General features: G+C 36.5%; 3 protein-coding genes across 3 annotated transcripts; all 3 read right to left on the bottom strand.

Moving 5' to 3' along the window:
• Positions 1-9,759: 9,759 nt before the first annotated feature.
• On the bottom strand, positions 9,760-12,763 carry LOC101245189 (serine/threonine-protein kinase Aurora-2). The gene is made up of 9 exons (XM_004245087.5): positions 12,605-12,763; positions 12,139-12,276; positions 11,706-11,852; positions 11,519-11,614; positions 11,169-11,264; positions 10,982-11,078; positions 10,722-10,839; positions 10,327-10,399; positions 9,760-10,232 (listed from the first exon to the last, which is right to left on the bottom strand). Exons 1-9 carry the CDS (start codon positions 12,647-12,649, stop codon positions 10,131-10,133), a joined length of 912 nt encoding a protein of 303 aa, XP_004245135.1. The 5' UTR covers positions 12,650-12,763; the 3' UTR covers positions 9,760-10,130.
• Positions 12,764-13,556: 793 nt separating this feature from the next.
• Positions 13,557-13,979, bottom strand: LOC101245571 (oleosin Ara h 15.0101-like). The gene has a single exon (XM_004245335.1). It carries the CDS (start codon positions 13,977-13,979, stop codon positions 13,557-13,559), a length of 423 nt encoding a protein of 140 aa, XP_004245383.1.
• A 461-nt stretch (positions 13,980-14,440) lies between these two features.
• LOC101244793 (uncharacterized) lies at positions 14,441-18,574 on the bottom strand. The gene is made up of 5 exons (XM_004245086.4): positions 18,276-18,574; positions 17,678-17,816; positions 17,463-17,588; positions 17,278-17,368; positions 14,441-14,871 (listed from the first exon to the last, which is right to left on the bottom strand). Exons 1-5 carry the CDS (start codon positions 18,359-18,361, stop codon positions 14,702-14,704), a joined length of 612 nt encoding a protein of 203 aa, XP_004245134.1. The 5' UTR covers positions 18,362-18,574; the 3' UTR covers positions 14,441-14,701.
• Between the last annotated feature and the right edge of the window lie 4,536 nt (positions 18,575-23,110).

Below are 23,110 nucleotides of genomic sequence, written 5' to 3'. Positions count from 1 at the left end.
GAAGGGGTTAGGCACCCTTCGAAATCCACAAATGTGGTTCCCGACTGAGTTCATTTTTTCAAATTGAGGAGATAACAATAATATACAAGTAATATAAATATGCAATAAACAATAACAATAAAATAAAACAACATGAGAAACGGCCTAAGTTTTGCCTAGCATCGACATATACAAAATAATGAATTGTTAAGTATAATTCGAACTCCTTTCGAATAACTTCAATGAAACAAGTCTTGGGTACCTGTAAACACACTTAGTAAAAGTGTTAGTAATAAATATGAATTAATCAAATGATAACTTAATAATAAAAATCCGTCTTATGAACATGGAAGGCCTTGGAAATCGACGGTAATTTCTTCATCGGCCATTTGAACAATTTAACAAACAAGTTATATGAACTTAAACTAAAAATTTCCGTCTTTTAATATTGGGGAGGCCTCCAAAATCGACGGAGAGTTTTTTCATTGGCCATTAACAAATATATTTAATATAACCTGAACATCAACAAAACATAACAAACTTATCCCAAGAGAATATGGAAAACAACAACCAAACTAAAACAACATAATTAGAAATGAAAATAACAATAACGTAATATATAAAAATAACATTAAAATAAAATAATAACAAAACCCTGAAAAGTTAAGATAGCAAATAGTTGACTAAGAATTTTAAAATAATAATAATAATAAATAAATAAACATCAAACCGTAAAATAATGCTAATATTAAAACTACAATAAACACAAATATTAATTGACTTTTAGAACTACATTAAACTAAAAAAACAAAACAAACTACATATAATAAACAGAAAACATAAAATAGCTGGGAATTAAATAAAACAAGGCTAAGAAAAAAAATTACCTGGTTCTGGGCGGCGAATCGAAAGTACGAGTTTGAAGGAGACGACTTCACCTCCTCAACTCGAAAAACCACAAAAACACTTTAAAATTTTTGAACTATGGGAACCAAGAATTTTCAAAATTTTATGAGCATTCTTTTGTTTTCCCTTCCAAATCCTCCCCCAAAAATAGTGAATGAAGTGGGTTTATATAGAAACCCAAAAATTTTCAAAAAGGATGAAATACCGATGTGGGACAGTTGCAAAATTGAAAATTATTTGAGAAAAGATGTGGGAAAGGCAGATTTTTTTATTTTTTTTATATTATTTATTTTTTGTATTTGACTCAAAATATTTTAATTTTAAAACCATCGGACCGAAATTTGGTGTCAACAATTATTGCCATAAGATTGGACACACTCGTGACATATGTTATGTTTTGCATGGCCCACCACCCAGTTATGATCCTATTGTTCTAAAGAAATATAATATGTTTCTTCGAAATCGTGCTAGTACATATACATATCTACAAGTAGCCTCGGTTGCTCCGCCTGATCGACCATCCAATGCTACTCACATTGCTCAAACAAAATATGATGAGTTCCTTTTGTATCGAGCAAGTAAATGAATGTCTCCACAAGTAGCCTCAGTTGCTCAGCCTTATGGTTTTGATACTGGTAGTTCTTTTGCTTGTATTTCACAACCTAGTACTATTGGATCACGGGTCAAGGACTCAGGTGCTTTTAATCATAATTCTGGTAACAAATCACAATCTCTTCCTGCTATTATTTTATCCAATGGAATCCAAACAAAATCTAAAGGGGTTACACAAGCCAACCCTACATTGTGGCATAACATTTTCTTGATGACTTTTTTCTCATGTAGGTTACAACTCAGGACAGATGATTGGCACAAGACATGAATCACAAGTCCTTTATTATATTACCTTTTCAAATCCCTTCGCAACATGCTCCGTTAGAGAACCTTCTAACCTAATTCACAAACGTTTGGGACATCGAGTCTATCCAAACTAGAGAAGATGGTGTCTAGTTTATCCACATTAGATTATGAGTCGTGTAAACTTGGGAACACACCCATGCTACATTTTCATGTAGTACTTAGTTCATTATGATATTTGGTGTTCGAGTTAGTTCAACCTTAAGATTTCGTTAGTTTTATTGATGATTATTCAAGATGCATTTGGATTTTCTTATGAAATTTCGTTCTGAGTTATTTTTTATATTCTAAAGTTTCTTTATTGAACTACAAAATTAATTTGGTGTTTCTTTTCATACTTTTCATAGTAATAATGCCTTAGAATACGTCATTTCAGAAGTTTATGACTCACCAAAGAATTATTCATCAAACATCTAATCCTATTATTTTTTTATTTTTAAAAAAATGGGCAACACAAAAATGATTGAAAATGATACTTTTAATTGATTTCAATAATATTATAAAGCATTTGACATATGTTATGTTAGGATCAAATTCACGCACACACACTAGATGAATGAAGAAAATAAGAACTTTCAAGAGAAAGAGATGAGAGATCTAGAGAGAGAGAGAATCCAATATTTTGTGGTAACACCCCGTGAGTAAACTTCCACGGCAGTGAGGTATATTTATATTAATAAATCAGAGTATTTTTGGTTACAGAGAATAAATAGGAAAGCCTAAAATAGAGAATAAATAGGAAAGCCTAAAATTAATCAGGCTCCACTACCTAACAATTCTCCCACTTGGAGACTGACTCGGTCATCCAAAAAATACATTCTCAAAAAAAATCTTTTCATCATCAACATCTTTACGGAACCGCAACATCTGTAGCAACAACTATAGAAGACCAACTGAGGTTTTACAGAACCTCAGTTTCCAAACATCAACACATTTCGTCAACATGTCTGCCGGGTTCTTTGCAGCCTCTATCTTCTCCAAGCACATATCACCATCCTCCACTGCCTGCGAGTGAAATGGTATCGCCTTTTGATGTGCTTTATCTTCGAATGATAGACTGGATTTTTCACCAACTGTATGACACTCTGGCTATCTGAGTAAAGAATCTTCTCGCTTTGCTTCTTGCCCAATTCCTCAAGATAATCTGCCAGCCATATCATCTCTTTCCCAGCTTTAGCTATTGCCACATACTCAGCTTCAGTAAATGAAAGAGAAACACACTTCTGAAGCTTGGACATCCTACTCACCGCTGTTCCACCTATGGTGTAAATGTACCCAGATGTACTCCTGATTCTGAACACCCACTTGTTCAGCAAAGCTCTCTTCCCTGCAGGTAGCTCATTCAACACTCATGTGTCGTTCTTCTCAAGTGACCTCATCTCATTATCTATGACTTGCTCCCACTTGATCGAATCCTCCACCTGTAGGGCCTCATCAAAAGACTTTGGTTCCCCCTCATCAGTCAGCAATAGAGTGTAATAAAGGTGAATACCTATCTGGTGCCCTGATGGATCTGGATGATCTCCTTTACACCTGCTCAGGTGTAACTTGCTCCACTTCAAATTCTTCAGTAGGAGTTGGTTGAGTATCTGCTTTGACATCTCTGGGGATACTCTTCTCCAACTCAACCTCAAATCCCAGTTGCTTTGTAATCTTTAGAACCTTCTGCTCTCTGTCCTTGTACAGGACAGACTCATCAAATGTCATGTCACAAGTCTCAGGATCTTTCTGTTCTTGTCATCCCAAAACCTGTAACCAAATAAATGAGAACCATATCCTATGAAGTAACACTTCACAGCCTTGGCATCAAGGTTGTCTCTCTTTTCTGGATCAACATGAACATAAGCAGTGCAACCAAAAGTCCTCAAGTGTGAGTACTTGAGTTCTTTTCCTGTCCACACCTCCTCTGGATTCTTGAACTCTAAAGGAACTGATGGTCCCCTGTTGATCAAATATGCAACTGTGCTCACAGCATCCGCCCAAAGTGTTTTGGGCAGCCCACAGTGTAACCTCATACTCCTTGCACGCTCATTCAATGTTTTGTTCATCCTCTCATCAATTCCATTCTGCCTTGCCTTACTAGGAACTGTTCTTATCAATCTAATTCCCTCAGCTGCACAGAATGCCTTGAACTCTGATTTGTCATACTCCCCTCCATTGTCAGGCCTTAAGCATTTGACTTTCAAATCGGTCTGATTCTCAACTTCAGCTTTCCACTTCTTGAAAGTTGTAAACACATCTGACTTATGCTTCAAGAAGTAAACTCATACCTTCCTGCTGAAATCATCAATGAAGGTAACATAGAATCTGGATCCTCCAAGTGATGATACTGGAGATGGTCCCCAAACATCTGTATGAACCATTTCCAACCGCACTTTCTTTGGCTCTCTAGAAGTCTTTGTGAAGCTTACTCTTTTCTGTTTGCCTATAACACAACTCTCGCAAAGACCCATATCAACAGACTTCAGACCCTCTAATGCTCCTTTTGCAACCAGCATCTTCATTCTTTTAGTACTCATGTGTCCAAGTCTGTTATGTCACAGACATGAAACGGAAGCACCTTCAGCAAACATCCCCCTTTCCTTCAATCTCTAAGGCTTTATTGTCAGCAAGATATACTTTTCTAAAATTTCCAGATTTGAAGTTTTGGAACAACTCCTTGCTTGGAGACGAATGGAAAGATGCACCAGAATCAAAAATCCATGATTCAACCGGGCTGTTCACATTAAGGATAAAAGCATCCCCAATGTCCTCTACTGAATTTACAGAATCATTGTCATCTCCAAATTTCTGATTCAGTTTCTTCTTTGGCTTTGTACAGTTCGTCCGAAAGTGCCCTTTTTCTCCACAGTTCCAACAAGTCACATTTAATCTGTTCAGTGATCTTCTTCGATTCTTTGATTTTGATCGACCATGTTGATTTTGGCATTTCGTCTTACTTCTCCCCCTTCGATCAACGCTCGATGAATCTCCACTTCTCGTTTGCGAATACTTTCGATAAGAACAACATCACGGATTTCATCAAACTTCAGTTTCTCAGATCCACGGGAACTGTTAATCGCAGCAACAACAGTATCACAAGACTCAGGCAGAGATGACATCAAAATCAACGCCTTAATTTCATCTTCGAAATTAATATCCACAGAATTGAGTTGACTCACAATCATATTGAACTCGTTTATATGATCAGAAACGTATCCAATTTCAAACATCTGTAAATTGAACAATCTACGCATCAAATATACCTTGTTCATAGCCGATGGTTTTTCATACATATTTGATAGTGCCTTCAACAGACCGGACGTAGTCTTCTTCTTCACGATGTTGAACGTCATGTTTCTTGACAAAGTGAACCAGATCAACCCTAGAGCCTGGCGATCCTTGAGTTTCCACTTCTCCTCCGTCATGGATTTCGTCTTCACCCCGGTCAACGGCTCGTGAAAATCTTTCTGGTACAGATAATCTTCGATTTGCATCTTCCAGAAACTGAAATCGAATCCATCAAACTTCTCGATTCCAAGCTTCAAACTATCCATCTTCTGTAATCGTGTTGAATCTCCTTAGCTCTGATACCATTTGTTAGGATCGAATTCACGCACACACACTAGATGAATGAAGAACACAAGAACTTTCAAGAGAAAGAGAAAACTCAATATTTCGTGGTAACTGTTTACATCCCTACTCTGTAAAAATAGGGCGAAACGTCGCGGCAACTCAAAAATTAATTAATCGATTCAATTTTAACAAAGTTTTAATAATAAACAAATTTTGAAAACAGTCGCCACCTAATTTTAGGAAAACTAGGAAACCTATTAAATAATTTACGAAACCAATTCAATTCTAAGTAAGGGGTTCAAGTTATTCCGAAGGGAAGGGGTTAGGCACCCTTCGAAATTCACAAATGTGGTTCCCGACTGAATTCATTTTTTTCTTTCAAATTGAGGAAGAATGTAAAATAAACACATAAAAAAACACACGATATACACAATAAAATAAAATAATAATTATCGGCCTAAGGTTTGCCTAACGTCAATATTCACATAATAATGAAACAAAGTACGATTCGAACTTCATTCGAATAATTCAAGGAGAAACATCTCCGGGTACCTGTAAACACACTTAGTAAAAGAGTTAGTACCAAATAAATATAAATAAAAATGAATAACTCAACTAATAACATAAAAATAAAAATCCGTCTTATTAACACGGGAGGCCTTGAAAATCGACGGTTATTTCTTCATCGGCCAATTTCAACAACTAAAAATATATATAAACTTTAATTAGATTTCCGTCTTTTTAAATGGGGAAGGCCTCCAAAACCGACGGAGAGTTTTTTCATTGGCCCGTCTCAACATGTAAAATATATAAACTTGAATTAAAATTCCATCTTTTTAAAGTGGGGAGGCCTCTAAACCCGACGGATAGATTTTTCATCGGCCCATTTCAACAACTAAAAATATATATAAACTTGAATTAGATTTCCGTCTTTTAAAATGGAGAGGCCTCTAAACCCGACGGATAGATTTTTCATTGGCCCTTTTTAACAGATAAATATTCAATAAAACTCCAACAAGCTAATTAACAAAAAAAATGGTCCAAAACAGAAAGCAACAAGAATTCTAAACAAACAACCATATCTTCTTAAAACCAAAGCAACAATAAATTATCAAAGCCACCTGATGATCCAAAAATAATAATAAAATAAGGTAACTTTCCAAACAACCAACACTAATAAATTGATAAAAAAATAATATAAAAAGATACAAAATCAAAGTGTTATCACATTATATAGCAATCATAATAAAGGAAATAAGGCATAGCATCAATAAAGAAACACACGACCCTATAAACAATTGCTATGTAATCAAACCAACCTAATTAACATGTATTATATTCAAACAACAAAATGCAAAATAGGTAACAGTAACATTAGATTTAGAAAAAAAATAAAATAAAATTAAATAAATGGCTAAATCAATCCTAACACATGCTAATAAATTTATTTTTAAAAAAAAAAATAAAACAGTAGCATTAAAGGCAAAATAATAAATAAGCAAAGGAAAAAAAAGATTAGATGGGAACAAACAGTGATATTTGTCAAAATATGAGAACTTTCAGTTGTGTTGCTCGTGGCCGGCCGGAGTTGTCTGCTTGCCGCTCACTGCTTGCTGGTCAGAGCAGCTGGAGCTGCTGTTTGTTGTTGTCATCCTCACTGGAGCGGAGGAGAAGAGAGAAAGAGGCTCGCCTGTCAGATCTTGTCCTCGCCCGGTTTCCGGCTGGTTTTCGTGGCTGCTCGCTGGCTTCGTCCTCCTCACTGCTGGCTGGAGAGGAAGAGAGATTGGGGAGGCAGTCTGAGGGAGAGGGAAGGAAGAGGAAAGGGATGCGGTCTGTCAGGGAGAGGGGAGGAAGAGGAGAATAGGGAGGGGAGGTGTCGGAAAGAGAGGGCGAGAGAAACGGGAAGGGAGAAAGGGGAGGGGAAGCGGACGGGGAAAGGGGAAGAAGGGAGAGGGAAGGTGGGCGATGGAAAGAGGGAGAAGGGAGGGGCTGGAGGCGGCTGGGAGAGGGGCAAAGGGGAGGTGGCGGCTGGGAGAGGGGAAGGGGAGAGGAAAGGGAGAGAAAGGGGAGAGGGAGGGGAACGACGGGAGGAGGGAGAAGAGAGGAGAGGGGAAGGGAAGAGAGGCTGTTGGGAGGAAGAGAGAAGAGGGGGGCTGCGGCTCCCTTTTTTTTCTCAAAAATTCATTCCCCCTTTTTTAACCTAAATAAAAACTCAAAATGGGCTCAAATGACGGATTTAGCATTGTGGCCCAAAATTACGAATTTTTAAAAATATTAAGTCAAAATTGGGTGTCAACAGTAACACCCCGTGAGTAAACTTTCACGGCGGTGAGGTATAATTATATTGATAAATCAGAGTATTTTTTATTACAGCGAATAATAGAGAATAAATAGGAAAGCCTAAAATTAATCAGGCTCCACTACGTAACATGTTATACAATATAATACTATAAAGCATTTGACATAGCCAACATAAAACACATAATCTTAATAATTTGAAATTTAAAATAAGTTAAAATACCTCAACAACTCAAACAAGCTAATTAAAATTCAAAATGCAAATTCATCTTATAAATTAAACAACTTATTTTACCAAAATAGATGCAACAACTAAAAACAAACTTAACACTCCTCCTTTGCTTTAGTTACTGCAATTAAAAAAATGTTCCTCTTCAATTTTTACTTTGGTAGTTGATGCGGATTATTTTCATTATTTTTTAACTTGCGTAATTTTTTCTTTTTTCTTTTTCTTCTTTTGATTTTTTACTTCAAAACACTGACATTGTATTGTGTAGAAGTTCTTCAGAAAGTGATTTTATTTGGGAAATGGTGGGATTTGCAAAGTATTGTCGCAAGTATTTTTCTTCCGTTACAACACATTTGACATAGGTTATACAATATGATTTCATTTTCACTAATCAAATCCGATAGTTTTTGTAGGCGAAACTTTTTGGGCATTCTACGAGTGATTGTTTACTTGCCATTTTTTAGGTTAAGAATTGGTTTAGAAAAGTATGTGAATTTAAAAAAGCACGGGTTGAAAATAGTAACCCGGATTGGTTAAAAGGGCAATCCTTATGGGTTAAAAGAGTAACCCTGACGAGTTAAAAATGGTATGGTAATTCTTTGAAAAATTTCACAGATCTCTTGATATCACTTCCGGTGTTTTTTTTAAAATGCGGAAGCACAAAAGGATTGAAGATGTCTCTCAATGGATTGAAATGTCTTTCAATAGCTTTAAATTAATTTTAATAATTTTATAAAGCATTGAGGGGCTTTAAATTGTCAACATAAAAATATGTCTAATTTGAAATTTAATACAATCTAAAATATCTCAAGAATTCAAATAACCTAACTAAAATTCATAATTCAAATTCTATCTTAAACTAAACGACTTATTTTAATTGAAGTAATTACTACAACAACTAAAAGCAAACTTCTAACATGTTTGTACAACCCTCGACAAAATGATTAGCTGAAAAGAGGAATAGATATTTAATTGAGACTGTTCCGCTGCGTTTTTGGGTCCTTGCGTCTTGCTATTTAATTAATAGGTTCGCCTTTCATTTTCTATTCAAAATCAGGTTCACATTCCGTACTGTTTCCTCAGTTGGATGTTTACTCTATCCATCCACGTGTCTTTGGGAGCATATGTTTTGTTCATAACTTAGTTCCGAAAAAGATAAACTAGCCCCCGTGCTCTCAACTATGTCTTGCTCTCGAGTTCAAAAAGGGTATAGTTATTATTAACCTGATCTTCGTCGATATCTTATGTCCGTTGATGTCATATTCTTTGGATCTCAACCTTACTATACATCTTCTCTTCTGATTTTCCTCGTGGTAGGTACACAATAATATTTTCTCCAATATTTCTCAATGAAACATCCAATAACGAGTTCTGGCTAGCTCCTGTCTTTATGTTCTAATTGTCTCCATGGACTCGCCAGTCTCTTACATGGAAACGTTTCTTTATGTCCTTCTCCACTAGAAATCTTATCTGGCACTCCATTGTTGGTTGTTTGCTGTTAAATAACAAGCTCTTCACTGCATAGTTAGGCAACCCCCATCGTTCTTACTCCGGAGGTTATGGTAGTGTTACATAAACCATCTCAGTTTTCTAATTTCATGGCATAACTGAAACCAGCAACAGCTTTGTGTATTGTATGTCATCATCATCTTGCGTGTAAAAGGATCATTTTCACCATTGTGACTTGGTGGCCCAAAGGGGTACAAAAGCTGTTTAATCAATTATGTCACAGGTTTTACCTTGTCAAAATGTATTTTGTTGTCATTTTCACAAGTTGAATAAAGCATCTTTGCTACTGAGAAGCAAAATAAGGTGCAGGATGTGGGTACGACATGTTTCTTCAACTAGTCAGCCTAGTTTCTAGAGCACAAAAGACATTGTTCAAGCGCAAAAGTGGCAGCACCCACAAACTCAGTTGTTAGATGGAGATCAATGTAAGTGAGAAATTACAGGTAAATAAACCACTAAAGCATGGCATGAATGTCCAATGGTGTCTAAACTCTAGCCAGATAGTGCAGATAGTAAAGTACAACATTGAGAAAAAGCAAAATGAATACATATCCTATGTAAAGAAACCTCCTTTCGTGCAAGGTTCGAAGATCCCAAAGGTTTAACATCTTGGTGTGGTTATTTTTACATCACAAAGTTATACGATCCAGCTGAGCAAGATGCTCTTCAGTAAAAAAATGAAACAATTGTAGTCTGCCACAAAGATTGTGAGAGTAATTGGTGATGTAGAACTCTCTCATCAGCCCTTATAAACGCCTGAAGGATCAGCATTCTGCACAATCCAACCATGCTCAAGTACCTTTTTCAGGGGCAGACGCTGAGAAGAATCCTTTACAAGCATCTGTATATCCCAACAACATGAAATCAAAAGAACAAGTTAGGCCCGACACTACGAGCTGCTGTATTTCAAAGCAATCAATGGATTTGTGAAAAACCTGACTAATGAGGTCCTTGGCAGCTAATGAAACAACTGGTTTGGCAGGAAACTTGAGATCCACTTGCACAATCCTGTCATATCCATACGAAAATCTTGTCACCCATGAGTGTTAAGTTGGTAAAATTCGTAAAAATCTCCTGGCATTTTACACTCATCCATGCAACATTTAGCTTAATAAAGGCTTGAAAATTGTACTACTTTTGTAATGATATGTGTAATTCATTGTCATTTCATATTCATTCATGAGTTTTTGAAGTTGAGAAAGAGATTCTGGAAGTATTTAGTGACTAGAGATTTGAGAATAGCAATTCACACATTTTCTAAGAGAGGAATTGTGTACAAAAAGTACTATTTCTTGTAAAGTAACATCTACATTATGGAAGAAAATCTCACCTCCTATATGTGTCTGAGTGTTCCTTTGCTTCAAATGGGGGCATCCCGTACAGAAACTCAAAGCATAGGACACCAAGGCTCCAAATGTCCACACTTGCATCATGCTCCACACTTTCCACTGCAAGTACAGCAATTTATGTATTAGAAAAAATGTAAAAACAGTTAAAGAAATACTAAATCATTTAAAATAAAACTTCCAACTAATGCCGTATAACATGAAACCTTCTGCATAAAATATTCATATCATATAACATGCATACCCATCTCAGGTGGCAAATAGTCTAGGGTGCCGCACATAGTCCGCCTTCGATTAAAGGTATGCACTGACCACCCAAAGTCTGCAATTTTGAGTTCACCCTAACAGCAGAAATATTAAAAATAATTAATTTCAGCTGTCATTTTACTGCAATGCAGTGTGTAAACTGTTTAGCAATGTTAAATATATACCTGTGCACCAACCAAAAGATTCTCTGGCTTGATATCTCTGTGTATTACGTGCTTCCCATGACAGTATATGAGAGCCCGGGCTAATGATGCAATATACTGCTCCAAGATCAAAGATAAAGAAAAAAAATAGAGAACTTATTGTCAGTTTGAATGTACATGTGAAGGGCGTGATAATATACTTTAAATGTCGGAGATATATAAATCTGCTCAAAACTCAAGGCTATTTAGAATGTGATCAGAACTGAAAATGTTAATTGAAAAAATGCTCATTTACCAATTCTCATGATTCTGTAATTCAAGATTATGAAAAAGGAAATCCTACACAGTTTTGTAATTCAACAAGAACTCACAGTTGCTGCACGCCGTTCACTAAAATATTTGCATTTCTGCAACTCCTTATAGAGTTCACCCTTGGCAGCATATTCCAGGATCAAATACACACGTTTCTGCATTAGTAAGTGCTATCATCAGTCTCTTGAAAGTTCTTAAGACCAAAAATTGAGAACAAGCAATGCAGAAGAAGTTATGACAAGTTACCTGGTCATAAAAGTAACCATAAAGTCTCAGAATATTTGGATGGCGAAGGTGGCTTTGTATTTCAACTTCACGACGAAGCTGATGTTCAACCTGGGACTGTTTTAGCTGGCTCTTGAACAGCACTTTTAATGCAACAATATGATTGCTCTGTTTTCAAGAAACAACTAACCTTAGTATTGGAATGTGATTGTAGAATGTCAAGTCTATCTAATAGAATTCAAAAAAAAAAAACTTTTAAGCCATGCCCATAAGATATCATCCACAACTTCCCACCATTACCATTAAATGCTACAGAAAACTCCTGATGTAGAACCTCGAGTATCCAGACACTACCATAGCAGATAACTAATTCCCAAAGCATAAAATCTGAGGTTTTGAAAAAAGTAAGTAGCTTTATCAGCCATTTTTAACATATAAAGCTTTAAGAACTTACCCTTTTCTCCCTAGCTAGATATACATGACCGAACTTTCCTCTTCCAAGAGGCTTCCCAATGTCGAAATCATTAAGCGTCCATCTCTTTTTATCAGCCTCTGATGATGCCTCTGATGAAGTCTGTAGAAGTTGAAAATTCTGTAGTCCATATAACAAAAATTAATAACAAATTCTTCTTCTTCTTGTACATTATATCATCAATAATCAAATTTGGAATTTTAAACCATAAATAAATAAATCATCCCGTTCATAAAAAATGAAGAGAAAAACCCTAATCATATCATAAACCGAGCTGGAATCTCTGCAAATCTTCTAAATTAAGAGATAAAAACTCAATGAAATCATGCTCGTCCAATGTAAAACCCTACATACTCAACAAATTTCAAAATCTGAAGGGGAATCCCTACACATAATTCTTCGAAAAGCTCGAAATCAAATTTCAACAAAAAATCGTGGATTTGTTTACCTTGTGTTGTTGTTGCTGTGGTTGGTTCTCCATGGCGATCCCCATCCTCTATTGTCTATTTCAGAGAGAGAAAAGAGAATGAGAAGAAGAGAGAGAGTGGACGGCTAAACGGGAAAAAGAAAATGAATGGTGAGTCGTTTGAAATTATTTTCGATTTGAATATAGAGGGAGGAGACGGGGGACATAATTTCTCTTACAACGGTCATATTTTCTGTAATGTGCCACGTGGACCAATAGCGATCTAGCACTCTTTTTGTTCAATTAATTCCTTTTTAGAGGAGGAGCGTCTTCATCATTTTTAAAAGGAAACAAGTTTTAAAATTTTTAACAAGTCAATTAAAAATATATTTTAAAAATAAATAGAGTTATTGTATATGCTAGGTGGACGGCAATCAGCAGTTTTAAGAAATAAAGTGTGGAACTAAATAAATAGGATAATATAAGTGTCTTTTTTTTTTTACTCTCTAACCCTCAAATTAATAATGCTTGGGTTTTTTATATGAATCTTTTACATTAATTTCGTGCTATTTAAGTTATTTTGTTCCACGATACATACAATTCTTTTTTAGTGGAAAATTAGGAGTGATCCAATATTAGTTTTGTGTTATTTAAGTTATATTGTATTATTAGTTTAAATACTATATTTATTTTAGTTAATCAAATTTTATTATTTACCCTAATGTTCCATATCACTATGTATCACATTATGTAACAAACAGACACAATACAATCTATTTAAATATTATATTCATTAAAACAATACAGTACAATAAATACGATACAATACAATATATTATGAAACAACACGTAAAAATCATATGAACGCAGTTTTAACAAGGATCAAGATCAGTAGGAACAAGACATTCTCTTTTCCCACTTTATATTATTAGGATATTACTCAGTGTCTTAAGATAAGGTAACACAAATTGCACTTCAATAACATTTCATATTGTTAGGCTTCAGTATTTTCGTGGGCCTTGTTCTGCACAAATTGTTCACCCTCTTTAGCTCTTTCCTTCATATCCCAAGCTTTGCTTGCAATCCTCATTCTAGCAAAATCAAGTTGGCCTGCAGCATAAGGGAGTTGCCCACGAGCTTTCCTACACAACCACAATATTGCAGCTAATCCCCCTATGCCACTCCCACCAGAAAACAAGAAACCAGCAGTGCTCAAGACGAGAATCATCGCAGCTGGAACAAGAATTGGGCTGAACACGACAAGGAATGGGGCTGCAAGGATCATAAATATAACTGTCCCTGCAAAGATAAGACTGGACAAGCCTAACAAAGCAGCACCAAGTGTTCCTGCTGCCACGAGCCTCAAGGCTTCGTAATTTGGTGGTGATCCACGGAGTTCTTTCTGCTGATCAGACATGGCTAAAACTTATAACAATAGAGGTTGTTATACTTTTTAGGAAGGAACTGAGAATGAATGCAAAGGACTAGGAAAGTCTTGCATTATATAGTATTTTTTGTGATGAAGTGGGGGGGACCCAAAGGACACATGAAAATACATAGGCATCATCTTCTTGGGTGGTCTGACATGAGGGGTGATGGGAAGCTTGGCATGAGCCTTTAGTTTTATGAGCATTCATGATCAAACAATTGGCGGGGAAGAAGGAAAACATGGAGAAAGTGAATTATGGTCTAAAATGGAGAAAAGGTTCCTGGTTTTACCTCGAGAAAGATAACAGTATGGGAAAAGTAAGGTGTATCACATGTATCTTGATGCTTCTCCTGGTTCTGAAATAGGATTCCTTTCCGCTAATAACAAGGGGCACATTTATGAACAGGGGCTAGTAGATGTTAATTCACTTGAACAATATCACATGATAATTTTGCAAGCTGATACTTCATTCAAGCTAGAAAAATGACAGCACAAACTAACTCCGTGTTTACAGCCAAGAGAAGGGAAAAGAGTACATAAAGAGATAGGGTTTTGAGAGTTGCATTGAGTAATGACGTAGATCTTAATCATTTGCAATTAACAAAACTACCTTACACCAGTTAGAAAGTTTTCTAAATACTTGAGCTTCAAGATCTACTACTACCATTGCTGAATGTATGTTACGTCACAGGTGACATACCAAAACATGATCAAGAGTCCTTAGAAATACCATGATCAGCAGCATCTAACCCTTGATTCCTTGGTAGAAGATAGGATGGAAGAAATGACGGGATTACAAGTGCCAGTGCTAAGCAGAGCACCACCAGCACTACGACATACCATGCTTGATGAGGGATGCCAAATAGTAGCTCATCACATACTGCCATGGAAATGCACATAATATTAGCAAGACACTGTGAAAGAGTAACAGTTGAAGATACTAACAAATACACAGGCCACAGCTGCCCAAAAGCTTCAGAGACAAGGCTGTTGGACAGCAAGCATATCACGAAACAGGGGTCATAATCATCAAAAAATCTGTTCATTTGACCATATTCTACATGAAAACAGTCATTTTAATGGTCCTAACATCAAAGGGAAAAGGAACAGGAAATCCACAAGCTCTCCAAAACTTCACAAATCAAAATTTTACAATTGCAGGTAAGATCATATTGTAGATAGACCAGTATAGAAAAGCAGATACGCAATTGAGCTAAGAAGTTTTCTATTGACTAATGCTCCACAATAGTTATTACAATATTTCAACATCAAAGAAAAGAGGGACACAGTTTAACGAGATACTGGTCAAGATAATACAGAAGTCAAAGCTACACTCCGTAAATGGGTTGGAACAAACCAAAGGACCTCATTCGTCTTCAGATATTATAGCTACAGCCTACAAGCCACTTTTTAGCCTACATTTGTAATCCCTATCATCACAACGACGAACACAATTGATGACCCAGAGATGTTTCGAACATTTAACACAATTCTCTTTATTTGAATTGAATGCCTTGAGTGATATTTTATTGCTTTGAAGTTTGAACTGCCTAAGTGTGTTTGTTTGAAGGTGGGTGCAATTGGTACGAGGAATGATTTTCCACTGTTATGTGCAATGAAGCTCAAGATCTCAAGCACAGAGCAAAGAAACTAAAGATTAAATCCATAAAGACAAGAAGAGGAGGAAAACGGGACACCCAAGAGGGAGAAAGGTGAAACAGCGCACCGCATCGCATTAAGCTCAATGCATCAAGATGGCTTACTGCAAATCGTCGTAAAATTGTCCTAGACAGCAGGACACTATGAATTAAAAAGAAAATCAAACTACCCAAATGCAACATATTAGAACATGAAAGATTAATGTAGTACTCAAGCGCATACAAAGTCGCACTGGGAAAAAAGATTTCTTCAGCACAGTGCACTTGATATGTTGAGCGAGAGCTCAAGCGTTATTCTATCTTTTCCTTTTCTGCGCATAAGCTATACATAGTTTGGGCTTGTTTCCGGGGCACTCATTCTGATGTCTTGCGAGCTACTGGAGAGGAGACTAGAGACTTCATCGGGGATTTATCTTTCCTTCTCTTTTCTATGAGTTTTGGCTTAAAAATGTATTGTTCTTTCATGTACATGCATAACTAAACTCTCATTCTAAGATTACGGTGAAATTTTACATGGACATTATGCCAGGCATTCTTAATCTATCGATAAATAACGCCTAGTATTCTTTTTATTTGATTGTTTATGTTTTTATAGAACAGTTAGATATCATCTAGGATGAACTTGAGAAAGCATATCTAGGGATGTTTTGGATAGAATGGTGTAAATTCACAAAGGTTACACGCATCACCCCGTATAGGTGGTGCTTTACTGTCTGTGCTAAGATACAAGGGCATCAACTGTAGACACTGTCTTTAATAGGACAGCACTAGACAACAAATATAGTTGGCAAACTGATACATTACTTGTTAGAAAACAGTCTGAATGAAAATCTAATCGTAAGGAAGAAGAAGTCAGGAATCTAGTACCGTATGAAAACCAGCCCCAAAAAATATAAATTATAACTTTTTCATCTAAATCAGAAACTAAAATTGTTCTACTTGATTGACATTATTTCGTTTTGGACAAATAGGAAAAAAATCACCTAGTGTTTTTGCCTCTGTGGGTTTTGAACCTGAGACCAAAGATTTTCAACCCAATTCATTAATCATTGCTACACCCTCAGGGACAGTGTATGCAAAAAACTCCTAGCTACTCAAGGAGCTCACAAAGTTTTAGAGATCTAAAGGACTTGACACTTGAAGCAATATGGACAATTCATACAGCCGACCCCAAATTGCTCGACATTGGGAATTGTTGTTGTTATGACGTGGTGTATTTGTAAAGCTAACTGACAGCCTAGATAAATTTCAACATTTCATACTTTGACATCTTTCTGTTTAACATAAATATGCTTCCTAGATCAAAGAGTGTTTGCGAATACGCCTTTAATTTTGTGAATTCCAATTTATTAGCAGGCGTTCAGTTATAGTATTTATCTTTCTTTTTTTTTCATTTTTTATGGCAAGTTACTCAAACATACAAGTCATAGGTGAATATTCTTACTACCTTCCCACTCTTTTTTTCTGGGGATAAAAAGGAGGTTAAGGTGTGCCTGAAAATTACAATTGCCAATTCACTTCTAAATGATGACAACTCGGGTAACATAATTACTATATTGGCATGTGAGAAGACGATTAAATATGTTAGATGGAACTCTGAACTATCTCAATTAAGGGGAAATGTTTACCTATATTATATATGATGTGCTCTCTCTCCTTTACCCCAGGTATTGCAACAATTCCCTCAGGCTCCACATTTACCAGGACAAACATTTTTCCCTGTGAAAAATTTCATTATCAGTGCCTCTTCAGAGGTAAAAATGAGCAAAAGAATAGATGACAATCATTATATATCATGCAGACATAACCAAACCTCGTCACCAAGCAATTGAAGACTGTTGTCCGCCTGAAAAATAATCTTTTCAGTATTCAGTAACTTCCTACCAACATTTAGCCCTGAACTTCCTTTACTTAGTTGTAGAGTAAAAGTAGCTGGTATCTGTTATAAGTTGAAAAAGTAAAGGTTTAAGCTTTAACTACCAATAGGTATAGAAATCTAGTAATAGGGAAGAATGCAAATGTACATACAGAAGCAGGATATGAGATCTTCACTTCATACCACTTATTGGAATTCAACCCTTGCAGTTCATATAGTCTCGATCCGGATTGTAATGGAAGAGTTTCCTTCATTAGCTCCTGTCCGACTTGCAAAACTTTTATATCCATCCTATAACATTATAAATTTCAGCTTTTATAACATATTTACATTCTGCAATTATTTAAAGAACAATTTCAGGTAACTTGGAAAAGGTATACAAATTCTACACTCTGCAACGGAAATCCTTATAGCGTATACGTAAACTATCCATAATAAGCATGGATTTGTATACTAAAAGGTCAAATTTATGTGTTAAAGATAAATCCAACGATATATTGCAAAATTCACATAGGGATCTACATAGCAACAACAACAAACTCAGTATTAAAGTTAAATCCAACAATATATTGGGTCAGTCGTTTAGGGCATTCAAATTTCAGTTCAATTCCCAATCACTATTATTTCGAACCCTCTTAATGTTATCTATATCACTACTCTAGCCAAGAGCCCTTAAAACTCACATAGGGATCTAAATTTTTTCAAAAAAAAAGTAAGGTAAAATCGGATAGTGATGGTAAGAGGACTTACATGTATCCCTGAGCGAATGAGATTGGGGCTAGAACAAGTATGAGAATGGAGAAACAACTGCAGAGTGAAGTTGAAACGCTCCTCATAGTCGTTTGATCTGATTTTCAATGATGTATACTGTATATACGCATAAATCCAGACCTCTGTATCAGAGATACCATAGATTCGCAGGAGGTTGAAGAAGGTGAAAGAGGATTTTCATTCCACTTAAAACTGATACGAATATATAGCCGCTTCTTCGGGTTCAAATGGAACCATTTTTATTTTTTTTTAATCACACACTATTTCTCCTTCAAAATGTCAATATTTTGAGAGAAAGTAGATTATAATCGAAATTTCAGACACACACAGATTAACTTAATTAAAATTCTATTATGAATTTATTTTTTGTAATTTGGTGTACCTTTTTAGTTTACGTGGCATTCAAATATCTCTCAAGCATCTCAATTGCGTTGTCACGATCGGGGAGCACCCCTAGAAGTAACATGGCGTACTTTTCCTCTTGATGATCTTATATAAGCCCATAGTTATCATTCATCGCATTGTCATAGGTAAATTTAGCTGAAAATTTAAAATTTTCATAGCACATCATATGTTAGGACATCATTTCCATTATATATATATAAGTACATAGTTAGACTCTAAGACGTCCTTTGGTAGGAAGAGTGATAATGCAGAAATTAGTAATGTAAGAATTAACAATGCAAGGATTAGGGACTATTTTTTATCAAGTGTTTCTTTCATTATTTCCAATACAATCTTGTTTGTGGCTTAAGACTCTACAAAAGGCTTATTTTCAATTATACCTTTGAACTATTATGTGATTTTTTATTTTATGTATAACATTATGGACATATTAATTGTGAAAAAAAATGTAAAATAAAATGGTTATTGAATAATTGATTTGCAGTATATGTTTAATTTCTATTAACCATCAAAAAAAGAATATGTAATCAAAGTAAAAATAGTAAAAGGATCAATGTGGCAAATTATCTAGGTTAATTATATTTTTACAAGATTGTCAATTAATGATTAAGAGTTTAAGATCTATGAATTAATAATATATAAATTATTTACACAATTAAATTACTTAAATGGTAATTATATGTAACTCTATTTATCAACATACAGGGTTAAATTATAATAACAAATTAATAATCAGTTTTCAGTTTATTACATCCGCATTGGCAACATTTATTTGTAATGTTTTTGAAAAAGTCAACCGAATTCTCTTGGGCAGTTGAGTACAGTATAAAGAAATTGAGAGGCAGTTCAGTCATTTTGTTGCTTTATTCAAGGTTTATGAAACATGGTATTAGTAATCCCTAGGTATCCTTGGTATTAGATAAGACCACATTGTTAGGATCGAATTCACGCACACACACTAGATGAATGAAGAACACAAGAACTTTCAAGAGAAAGAGATGAGAGAGAAAGAGAAAACACAATATTTCGTGGTAACACCCCGTGAGTAAACTTTCACGGCGGTGAGGTATATTTATATTAATAAATCAGAGTATTTTTGGTTACAGAGAATAAATCAGAAAACCTAAAATAGAGAATAAATAGGAAAACCTAAAATAGATAATAAATAGGAAAACCTAAAATTAATCAGGCTCCGCTACCTAACAATTCTCCCACTTGGAGACTGACTCAGTCATCCAAAAAATACATTCTCAAAAAAAAATCTCTTCATCATCAACATCTTTACCGCACCGCAACATCTGTAGCAACAACTACAGAAGACCAACCGAGGTTTTACATAACCTCAGTTTCCCAACATCAACACATTTCGTCAACATGTCTGTCGGGTTCTTTACACCCTCTATCTTCTCCAAGCACATATCACCATGCTCCACTGCCCTGCGAGTGAAATGGTATCGCCTTCTGATGTGCTTTGTCTTCGAATGATAGACTGGATTTTTCACCAACTGTATGACACTCTAGCTATTTGAGTAAAGAATCTTCTCGCTCTACTTCTTGCCTAATTCCTCAAGATAATCTACCAGCCATATCATCTCTTTCCCAGCTTCAGCTATTGCCACATACTCAGCTTCAGTAGATGAAAGAGAAACAGACTTCTGAAGTCTGGACATCTAACTCACTGTTGTTCCACCAATGGTGTAAATGTACCCGGATGTACTCTTGCTCGAGTCAACATCCCCACCAAGATCAGCATCCACAAAACCCTGTAGAGTCACCTTGTCTTTGCCACAAAGTGAAGTACTGGATGTACCTCTCAGATATCTCAAAAGCCACTTCACAGCTTCCCAATGCTCTTTCCCAGGGTTCACCATGTACCTACTAACAACTCCCACTGCATGTGCTATATCAGGTCTAGTGCAAACCATAACATACATCAAACTACCAACTGCTGAAGCATATGGAACAAGTGCCATGTGATCACACTCCTCGGTAGTCTTGGGTGACTGCTCCTTTGACAATTTAAAGTGATTTACCAATGGAGTAGTCCTGGGTTTAGCATCATTAACCCTGAATCTGCTCAACACCTTCTCAATGTGCAACTCCTGAGATAGATTTAAAGTGCCAGCAGATCTATCCCGAGAAATCTTCATCCCCAAAATCTGTTTTGCTGGACCCAAATCTTTCATCTCAAATGCTGCAGACAACCTTGTCTTCAGATTGTTAATCTCCCTCGTACTAGATCCTGCAATCAACATATCATCCACAAACAAGAGTAGAAAGACATATGAATCTGTGTATTTCTTGAAGTAACAACAAGGATCCTTTTCAGCTTTGCAGAATCCACTCTTGGTTATGAAGGAGTCAAACTTCTTATACCACTGCCTTGGTGCTTGCTTCAATCCATACAAGCTCCTGGTGAGATTGCACACCATGTGTTCCTTGCCTGGAACCACAAATCCTTCCGGTTGCTGCATATAGATCTCTTTGTCCAGATCTCCATGTAAAAACGCTGTTTTTACATCCATTTGCTCTAGATGCAAATTCTCCGATGCAACAACACTCAACAAAATTCGAATAGACGTTAACTTCATAACAGGAGAGAATATTTTAGCATAATCAATACCTTTCCTTTGTGAATATCCTTTAATCACTAAACGAGCCTTGAACTTCTTTTGCCATCTGGTTCAGTCTTGATTCTGAACACCCACTTGTTCAGCAAAGCTCTCTTCCCTGCAGGTAACTCAGTCAACACCCATGTGTCGTTCTTCTCAAGTGACCTCATCTCATCTTCCATAGCTTGCTCCCACTTGATCGAATCCTCCACCTGTAGGGCCTCATCAAAAGACTCTGGTTCCCCCTCATCAGTCAGCAATAGATAGTGTAATGAAGGTGAATACCTATCTGGTGCTCTGATGGATCTGGATGATCTCCTTAACACCTGCTCAGGTGTAACTTGCTCTACTTAAGATTCTTCAGTAGGAATTGGTTGAGTATTTGCTTCGACATCTCTGGGGTTACTCTTCTCCAACTCAACCTCAACTCCCACTTGCTTTGTAATCTCTAGAACCTTCTACTCTCTATCCTTGTACAGGACAGACTCATCAAATGTCATGTCACAATGTCTCAGGATCTTTCTGTTCTTGTCATCCCAAAACCTGTAACCAAACAAATCAGAACCATAGCCTATGAAGTAACACTTCACAGCCTTGGCATCAAGGTTGTCTCTCTTTTCTGGATCAACATGAACATAAGCAGTGCAACCAAAAGTCCTCAAGTGTGAGTACTTGAGTTCTTTTCCTGTCCACACCTCCTCTGGAATCTTGAACTCTAAAGGAACTGATGGTCCCCTGTTGATCAAGTATGCAACTGTGCTCACAGCATCCGCCCAAAGTGTTTTGGGCAGCCCACAATGTATCCTCATACTCCTTGCACGCTCATTCAATGTTCTGTTCATCCTCTCAGCAATTCCATTCTGCCTTGCCTTACCAGGAACCGTTCTCATCAATCTGATTCCCTCAGCTGCACAGAATGCCTTGAACTCTAATTTGTCATACTCTCCTCCATTGTCAGACCTTAGGCATTTGACTTTCAAACCGCTCTGATTCTCAACTTCAGCTTTCCACTTCTTGAAAGTTGCAAACACATCTAACTTATGCTTCAAGAAGTAAACCCGTACCTTCCTGCTGAAATCATCAATGAAGGTAACATAGAATCTGGATCCTCCAAGTGATGATACTGGAGATGGTCCCCAAACATCCGTATGGACCATTTCCAACCGCACTTTCATTGGCTCTCTAGGAGTCTTTGTGAAGCTTACTCTTTTCTGTTTGCCCATAACACAGCTCTCGCAAAGACCCATATCAACAGACTTCAGACCCTCTAATGCTCCTTTTGCAACCAGCATCTTCATTCCTTTAGTACTCATGTGTCCAAGTCTGTTGTGCCACAGACATGAACCAGAAGCACCTTCAGCAACAGCGGCCATGTTTATACACCCTGCAGTGGTGTACAAGGTTCCAGATTTGGTGCCACGAGCTACTACCATAGCACCTTTCACGATCTTCCACGAACTTTTTCCAAACTCTGCTGCATATCCCGTGTTATCCAAATGACCAACAGAGATCAGATTTTTCTTGATCCCAGAAATATATCTGAAATCCTCCAATGTCCAGTGGTTTCCCGAGGTGGTCATTATGCAAATATCCCCCTTTCCTTCAATCTCTAAGGCTTTATTGTCAGCAAGATATACTTTTCCAAAATTTCCAGATTTGAAATTTTAGAACAACTCCTTGCTTGGAGACGAATGGAAAGATGCACCAGAATCCAAAATCCATGATTCAACCAGACTGTTCACACTAAGGATTAGAGCATCCCCAATGTCCTCTGCTGAATTTACAGAATCATTGTCA

The sequence above is a fragment of the Solanum lycopersicum genome, chromosome 8, assembly GCF_036512215.1.
Source record: "Solanum lycopersicum chromosome 8, SLM_r2.1".
In the NCBI taxonomy this organism is placed as follows: Eukaryota; Viridiplantae; Streptophyta; class Magnoliopsida; order Solanales; family Solanaceae; genus Solanum; species Solanum lycopersicum.
Note: the sequence above shows the minus strand (reverse complement) of the source record. Positions and strands in the feature narration are given on the sequence as shown.

What these genes read in the sequence shown, in the direction of transcription:
- LOC101245189 (XM_004245087.5), bottom strand. Translation starts at nt 12,649, where the DNA reads ATGGGGATCGCCATGGAGAACCAACCACAGCAACAACAACACAAG. An exon ending in ATCTTTTGGTTGGTGCACAG is followed by an intron (nt 11,079 to 11,168) that starts GTATATATTTAA and finishes TTCTGCTGTTAG; the next exon opens with GGTGAACTCAAAATTGCAGA. An exon ending in CACTCAGACACATATAGGAG is followed by an intron (nt 10,400 to 10,721) that starts GTGAGATTTTCT and finishes TGGATATGACAG; the next exon opens with GATTGTGCAAGTGGATCTCA.
- LOC101245571 (XM_004245335.1), bottom strand. Translation starts at nt 13,979, where the DNA reads ATGTCTGATCAGCAGAAAGAACTCCGTGGATCACCACCAAATTACGAA.
- LOC101244793 (XM_004245086.4), bottom strand. Translation starts at nt 18,361, where the DNA reads ATGAGGAGCGTTTCAACTTCACTCTGCAGTTGTTTCTCCATTCTCATA. An exon ending in TTCAATTGCTTGGTGACGAG is followed by an intron (nt 17,369 to 17,462) that starts GTTTGGTTATGT and finishes AATTTTTCACAG; the next exon opens with GGAAAAATGTTTGTCCTGGT. An exon ending in GCACATCATATATAATATAG is followed by an intron (nt 14,872 to 17,277) that starts GTAAACATTTCC and finishes TTTCCATGGCAG; the next exon opens with TATGTGATGAGCTACTATTT.